The 7,494-nt window shown below is 39.1% G+C and overlaps 2 protein-coding genes across 2 annotated transcripts; one reads left to right on the top strand and one right to left on the bottom strand.

Moving 5' to 3' along the window:
- Positions 1 to 954: 954 nt before the first annotated feature.
- LOC104943017 (threonine--tRNA ligase, cytoplasmic-like) lies at positions 955 to 2,328 on the top strand. Its single transcript, XM_010768340.1, has 4 exons — positions 955 to 1,080; positions 1,739 to 1,856; positions 1,937 to 2,001; positions 2,115 to 2,328. The coding sequence occupies exons 1-4, from the start codon at positions 992 to 994 to the stop codon at positions 2,224 to 2,226; spliced, it is 384 nt and encodes a 127-aa protein (XP_010766642.1). The 5' UTR covers positions 955 to 991; the 3' UTR covers positions 2,227 to 2,328.
- A 1,638-nt stretch (positions 2,329 to 3,966) lies between these two features.
- LOC104943007 (threonine--tRNA ligase, cytoplasmic-like) lies at positions 3,967 to 6,448 on the bottom strand. The gene is made up of 4 exons (XM_010768330.1): positions 6,282 to 6,448; positions 5,438 to 5,515; positions 4,708 to 4,898; positions 3,967 to 4,162 (listed from the first exon to the last, which is right to left on the bottom strand). Exons 1-4 carry the CDS (start codon positions 6,339 to 6,341, stop codon positions 3,982 to 3,984), a joined length of 510 nt encoding a protein of 169 aa, XP_010766632.1. The 5' UTR covers positions 6,342 to 6,448; the 3' UTR covers positions 3,967 to 3,981.
- Positions 6,449 to 7,494: the final 1,046 nt, after the last annotated feature.

Here is a 7,494-nt window from a genome sequence, read left to right as displayed (position 1 = left end):
TGATATTTTTTCGGTGCTAGAACCCTTTCGGCCGAAAGCCGAAAGGGCCTTTTTAACCATTTTCGGCCGATAATTTTCGGCGGCCGAATATTCGGTGCATCCCTAGTTATTTAATGGTACTATTTTGCAGCTGGGGTTTTCAGTCATGTTCAAGTAATGGCTCCAAGTTACACAATAGTGTACATGCTGAGGTCAAGTTCATATTGAGGGTACTTCATGCACCCTGATACGTTTTGCTCAATATAACTTGATATGAGATACATATTCATAAACAGTCATATACTATATAACTCCCCTCTTATGTCTCCCAAACAGACAATCAAGGCACGTGAGGCGAAAAACCCGACATCGGGGTGTGTGTTTGTTCGGAAGTACACATTCTAACAATTTAGCCGGTTTTCCACGTTTAAACATAGTAATTATATCCTAACGTTAGACTCTTATTATTTGTTAAAACAGGAAATCATAATTTCCTTTTTTTCTCGGTGAGTAATCCGGTCTTTACTTGCAGTACACATCATCCTGCAGAGTTCATTCAACCGTATTGACATGCTGTTAGTGCAGGCAAGGTTAAAGTGATGAATGAGAGGTTTACAATCAATAATAAACCTCAAAGCTCCGTGATTTACCAAGTGTCCAAGCAGCAAAGACATTAAGAGGAGACCTGAGAATGTAAAATACTGCTGCAGTATTGTACTGTCATAAAATTGGCAGCAACCGGTCTCTTAAGCGAATCACAAGACTAGCTCCTCCATTATAATCTCCATTTTCAGTTTCATTGTCTGAAAGGTGTTGAATATTTTATCTGAAGAAAAGGTCAGTTGAAGTACTGAACAGATTCAAGAGTCTCATTTTACCAATTTGCCAGCACATGCATCCTATTATTAATAAACAAAGGGATGTTCTGCAATACTATTTTTGCAAATCGGGAAATATCTTGTTTTATATTAAGGTTTACTGGCACTCCAGCGCACATATCCTGGGTGAAGCTATGGAGAAGGTGTATGGAGGCTGCCTGTGCTACGGCCCCCCCATCGAGAGCGGCTTCTACTACGACATGTTCTTGGAGAGCACTGCTGAGTAAGTCAAACAGGCTTTGTTTTCAGACTCTTTGTTATTTTTGTTTGGCTTCAAGCCTTAGCAACTGTCAGTTGGGTTCACTGTCTGGCAAAAACAAAACGGGCGGATTGTAATGACTCACATGCTGTCAAGCCTGATTTTCGTTGGGTGTGGATTTGAAATTGCATCTTCCAATTTCTGCCCGCAGGATTCTGAGTCTAAAAGCAAATTTATTCAAAACAACACCAGCGCTTTGAAAGTGTGTTGAGACACCCTCAGAAGAAGCATTTCTTCTCAGTAAACAACTTTTCACTTGACCTTTCCTGAAACAGACGCATTTCTCCTTGCTTCAGGCTGCAGGAGAGCGTGAGGAGAGCTGTCTAATTAATTCTACAACCTAATGAAGTCCTTTTATGCTAATGAAATTCTTGGAGACGATTTTTGCAAGGATATTTGAGCCCCTCAAGCCAAGGACTTTTAAATACTTGCCCATGCTTGGCTGAGGTTAGAAGTTTTTGGAGGTCAAATAATTACATTGGTGAACAAACCTTGGTCTCATCCATGATGCCCTTTAGAAACCCTGGCTGACTTAATTTAGCACTGTGTGCACTTTGCATGTTAATGTAGGAGTAGTTATTGTATGTAATGCTCTTGTTGTGTTTCTCTCTTGTTTTGACAGTGGTGTTTCAAGCAATGACTTCCCAGGACTGGAGACCTTGTGCAAGAAAATTATCAAGGAGAAGCAGCCCTTTGAGAGGCTGGAGATAAAGAAGGAAACTCTGTTGGAAATGTTCAAGGTATTTGAAAACACAAACGTGTGAAAAACTAAACATCTAATAATTAGCTCAACTCTAAAAGCACGTATTCTCCTTAACAGTACAACAAGTTCAAGTGCCGCATTCTCAATGAGAAGGTGACCACTCCCACCACCACAGTGTACAGGTGAGTCGTGAACCCATGCATTGTTTTTTTTTTCCTATTGTTTTTTTCCAGAAAAACCTACATACATACATACATAACAACACAGCTAAATGTTACATGTATCACATATCAAGATATCAAAGTACCATGGCAAACTACAGCAGAGACAGGACAATAACTGACAGGATGGACAAAGGGAACCTCACAGAGGTAGAGCATCATCCATGGCATACACGATATACATGATACGCGGTATGTAAACCATCCTGCACATACTACAATACAACACATTATATACATAAAATATGTAGTACATCACATAACTTTATTTTGGGTTTTCAATTGTTTTAAAGGGTTGAGCTCTCCAGCACTTCAAGTCACCGCCACTAAAGGGCCCCATATTTTCATGTAGATATCCATTCTATTTATCATTTTATAGCATAATCTTTCATAGGAGGAGATTCTGGCCATTTTGTCCATCCATTCCTTAAAGGTCTTATGACATGCCTTTCTGGTTATTACCCGTCCCCTTGTTTGTTATGTATCTTGTTATGCATTTAAACGGTCTGCAGAGTCAAAAACCCTCAAAGTACACCCTGTAGCGAGTAAAACTCTAACCAAGAAAAGACCTGTCTATGCTGCCCCAGAACACCTCGTTGTGGATTTATCTTTTTGTATTGTTTACTTCTTGGGTATAGTAATGTAACGGCTCCGCAGATTGGTTACCGTTACGTTTAGACCAATCCGCGAACTTCCTCAAACACACACTCACTCTGCGGGACGTTGCGAGGCTCGCTGCTGCGAGGAGCGGGACACTGTGAGCTGGCTCACTGGTGTGGGGTAGGCGAGACCAGACTGAGTTTTGCGCTGTCTTGCAGACGGCCACTGGGCTCACAGGGAGGGGGGGGCGGGCAGGCAGGAGCTCCAACAAGCCGTTTAGGACAGAGAGTGAATACACATACTATACAGAGATGCTGTATGAGAAACCAATGTGAGTTTGGAAAATTGGCCACAATAGTAAATGTATTTAGTATACCTCAAACAATGAATTATGGATCAAGTAGAAATGGTCAATGGAAATGGGACCCTTTTTAAAGATATATCCCCTGTAGTTTTCCAATGTCGCACACCCTACCCTACATCGCAGTATAAGTGCTTTTCTGCACCCATCGAGAATCTGATCGGCATTCAGACTACTTTCCTTTGGTACCGCATACCTTAGTATGCAAAGTATTGTCCCTGTGCCAGAAGAGANTAAATAATAATCACTATTATGGGTCCATAAAACATTTATTCAGCACTTTTCAGAGAAAAGAAAATGCACTTGACTTGGAATTAATGTACTGTATGCATTCAAAAGTGCTGAATAAATGTTTTATGGACCCATAATAGTGATTATTATTTAAGTTAAGTTTTGCCATAATCATTTATTTTTCCATAATCAGGCAGCTGAACAACATTGGTAAAAAATGTATACATTATATATATATATATTTCTATTAATCATTTTCGGCCTTTCGGCATTCGGTTTTCGGCCAACTGTTTCCTATTTTCGGTATCGGTTTCGGCCAAGAATTTCCCATTCGGTGCACCCCTATAAATAACCAATGTTTGATTCCAGGGAAATAGGGAGGCGTTCTATTTAAGGAACAGAATCAGTCAGGAAATGATGTAGAGTAAAGTTATGCAATATCTGTGACTATAAGAGATTGTGATTGGTATGTTTGGTTTTGTTGTAATAAAACATGTAGATTTGGAAGCTACTGTTTCCAGTCTTTTTCTTTTGGTATCCAGAAATGTATACAATTGATAAGCTTTGGGAGACTCAAACATAGTCTCCAAGTTAGTACCATCAGAGAGCACTTCAATTAAAACAAATATTAATTTGTCAAGATATTTCATCATTGTTCCATTTCATAGCGTTTGAGTTTCAATAAAAGCAGATATGTTTTTTAAAAGGGGGCAAACTATGCATCTAAAATAAAGGGTTAGAGTAATTTACTACAGCAGGAAAAAACAAATAAGCAATGAGTCAGCCAAGGGATGGAGTTGACTTACAGCTTGAGCCTCCTCATCATCAAACTTCAGCAACTGAAGGCTGCAGTCCTCCTCCAATGGTCGGTCCAGATCCCACACACCGTTATTCACTTTAGCAATCACTGTGTTGTCAGCAAGGCCTTGACTGAACGTAAAACAGGAACATATTTCAAAATCTAATCATCAATTCATTGAGTAGATGTAAAAAACATCAATATTATTTTGAATTTATACGAGCAAGACCAATTCATACAAAAACTAATTCAAGAAGTCATTCGAATGATGCCTGAGATATTGCATTCAGGACATTGGGATGGACAGTCATTCCGAAAACAATGAATGAATGAAGCAATGCAGCATCCACTCAATAATAGTGATATATCTGCTTACATGTCCTTTTGTTTACTGTGCAGTCTGGTCATGTAAATAAATGCTATCAACATTTAATTTAACATTAATTCAGTCTTGGCACCTGTTGCATATAGACTATCCAACGGCAAAGCTTCTACGACTTTTCCTTTAATGAGGCCTTTTGAATGAAGGATTAAAGGCTTTATAAATAAAATTGACAGTTAAAGTTGGCAAATTAAATCCCTGAACCACCATTATGGTTTTCCTTCTTTGTTGTGCTGCATGAAAACGGGCTTTCAATATCATTTAAAGTGACAGGGATCCTATCATCACACTGACCTGATTCCACAGGCCACCTGGTATGGTGTAGTCTTCCAGGATTCGGCGTCCACCACCTTCCCATCAGGGAGAGTCACCTTGATGGCCCGGCTGTCCTTCGCAGCCCTCTCAGCCATCAGAGCGTCATGCTCGGCTTTCAGCTTGGTGTACAAAGAAAGACGCTCGTCTATGTACTCAGGAGCTGTTGTCAGCTAGAGGGAGACAAAAAAAGTAATTCAGGATACAAAAAAATGCTGAAACTGTATAACATTCATTGGGTGTCAAGTTTTTTTTATTTAAATGAAATATTTTTCTCTTAGACTAGCCAATACATTTTTTTATTACTCAGCTTGTCTGAGGACATAACAGTGCGGACAAAAAGACACACCTGCTGTGTTAATGGGCTTTATACGTTTAAGATGACCAAACTATTTTCTGTTCTAAAACTTGTATCCATTTGAACTTTTAGCTTTAACTGGGCTATCTCAATGTAATGCCATTGATTCAATTTGGCCTCTTATTCATCATTGCACATGAAAAGATGAGAAGGGTTTCACCTTATACTTGTTTTGACTATACAAGTATCTGATCAAAAAGCTCAACAGCCATGAAGCCAGTGGGAGTCTGCTTTGAGATGCATGAGCATGCAATGAAATGCATCTATTACAATACATTTCTTGTAAACATTACATTATGATGATATCTAATAAAAGCCTCTTCATTCTTTCTGAAAACAAATTGAGCAACTTACCTCGGCCCTGCCTGCAGATTGCCCAGCAGCATTTTTAGGCTTTTTCTTTCCTCCATCTTTGCCGCCTTGAGTCCCCCCCTGTCAGAAAATATTAGTAAACTTTATAAAGAAGAAAGTGGATATAGGACACGCTAATTTTCAAGCTGTTTCAGACATAACTTCCTTGATATGAATTACAAACCTGATACATACAGATGGTAAAGGTGCATGTACACAATATTTTTACATTACAATAGTAACATGCAATACTTATATTAGGCACATTTATATTAACACTGTAAACAAATATATTATTTTGAAGAGACCTTCCTCACTGGTAATTATATCACCTCAAACCAGAACAATATGGGATTTACAAAGGTGTATGAAGTAGTCTTCACCACATCACAGAGTCATCCAAGTTGTAAGGCACACTATGGTTATTATTAGAAAGTCGGGGGAGTACCACCCGTTTTAAAGAGATAGCTTTTATATCACAAAGGTGATCATTGCAAGTTCATACGTGTTGCCTAACGTATCCAGAAACAATGAAACATTCGATTGTCGGAATTTTGCATTGAGTTTGGCGTAAGGCACTCTCTCGAGCTACAATGTCCCAATTCAAACCCGCCGACTAGGCTCGCTTATCTGAATTGTGACTCCATTTTCTTTAACATATTTAAACACAATGAATGGTATTTTTGGAGTTAAATTTTAGGCAAAGTCAACATAACTTATAAAAGCTAGGCAGCCGCAATAATAGCACCGCATTGCTGGTGGCTAAATGACAGCATGAATCTGGCTACAGGCTAAGCTAGCTGCTATCTCGCTAATATAACTTTTAGACTCAAGAATGAAGCTTCACCTTTTTTTTCTCGTCCACTTGCATCTCGCTCATTTTCTCCACGACGGCCTGGTCAGCCATAACAAGTGAAAAGCTACCTCACTTTGAGAGATAACTTTAGCACGTCTGGGCAATGTGTGAGTTTATACTGTCAGCACAGCAGTGAGGATACCGGTAAAAGGCTGATGACGTACCCGGATATTGCAATTCTGATGCAATGTTGCCATCGAGGAATTGCTTTGTTTGGCAGAAGCTAACATCAGCCGTCTTGTGTTTTGTCTTGATTTGAATTCAGTGCTTGATTAAAAAACCTTACAAGGCACAACAAATGCAATTATTATATTATTATTATAATACACCCATCTTCAAATTTAACGTTGCACGCCTGTAAAGTATAGTGACACCAAATTGGGCCAGGCCCCATGTCTCCGTTGCTCGGACTATATTAATTAAAAAATGTTGTAGTTTTTTTTTTAGTAATTACACATCTGAAAAGTAATTTTGATGTATCTTGCATGGTGGCAGGGCCGTCCCTCCCTTCAGGCCGATCATGCAGACTGCGTGGGGCCTCACCTTGCGGAGGGGGCCTCATCTTGAGGAGGGTGCCTCAACTGAGCCGAAAATGTGGTGCACCTATGCGCTTATGTGGCGCAATTAGTGTGTTATAGTTTCGCCGCTGCGAGGCTCCAGCATTGATTCTTACTTAAAATAATACATGAATACACTTATTTGGCCATTGTTATCTATTATTATGGAAACTCAATTTATCACACTTTTTAAAACCAAAATGATTAATGGACATTTTGAAAGTGATTGATACCTTAATGCTTAAAGGGGACCTTTCATGCACAATGCACTTTTGTACGTCTTTTATACATGAATATGTGTCCCCGGGGTGTCAGGGAACTCATCAAGTGTCAGAAATCACAACCCTCTCTCTTTTCCTCCATACCCAAATCTCTAAAAACGGGGCTGCAACGGAGCTGATACAGACCAAGCGGCAAACTCTGTGGAACAGCCGGGACGCCAATACGGAAGTGTATGGAGCTATTTCAGGGTCATAAGTTTTGATCATTCAAAAAAATTCAATTTATTTGAAAGTCCAAGTTTTCATCCTGAACTTTGAAAAATACAATGTTGTATTCCAAACAAAAAAAAGTATTTGAAATAATTTTTCAGGTTGAATATTATTTTGATTCAGTTCAGCAATTTTTTAAAATAAAATATTNTTTTC

The sequence above is a fragment of the Notothenia coriiceps genome, unplaced genomic scaffold (assembly GCF_000735185.1).
Source record: "Notothenia coriiceps isolate Sejong01 unplaced genomic scaffold, NC01 NC01_scaffold00000339, whole genome shotgun sequence".
Taxonomy (NCBI): Eukaryota; Metazoa; Chordata; class Actinopteri; order Perciformes; family Nototheniidae; genus Notothenia; species Notothenia coriiceps.
Note: the sequence above shows the minus strand (reverse complement) of the source record. Positions and strands in the feature narration are given on the sequence as shown.

Coding starts and splice junctions, on each gene's coding strand:
- LOC104943017 (XM_010768340.1), top strand. CDS start 992: ATGGAGAAGGTGTATGGAGGCTGCCTGTGCTACGGCCCCCCCATCGAG. Junction 1,857..1,936: donor CTCTGTTGGAAATGTTCAAG/GTATTTGAAAAC, acceptor TCTCCTTAACAG/TACAACAAGTTCAAGTGCCG. Junction 2,002..2,114: donor CCCACCACCACAGTGTACAG/GTGAGTCGTGAA, acceptor TCACATATCAAG/ATATCAAAGTACCATGGCAA.
- LOC104943007 (XM_010768330.1), bottom strand. CDS start 6,341: ATGGCTGACCAGGCCGTCGTGGAGAAAATGAGCGAGATGCAAGTGGAC. Junction 4,899..5,437: donor AATCTGCAGGCAGGGCCGAG/GTAAGTTGCTCA, acceptor GTCTCCCTCTAG/CTGACAACAGCTCCTGAGTA. Junction 4,163..4,707: donor CAGGTGGCCTGTGGAATCAG/GTCAGTGTGATG, acceptor TTTTACGTTCAG/TCAAGGCCTTGCTGACAACA.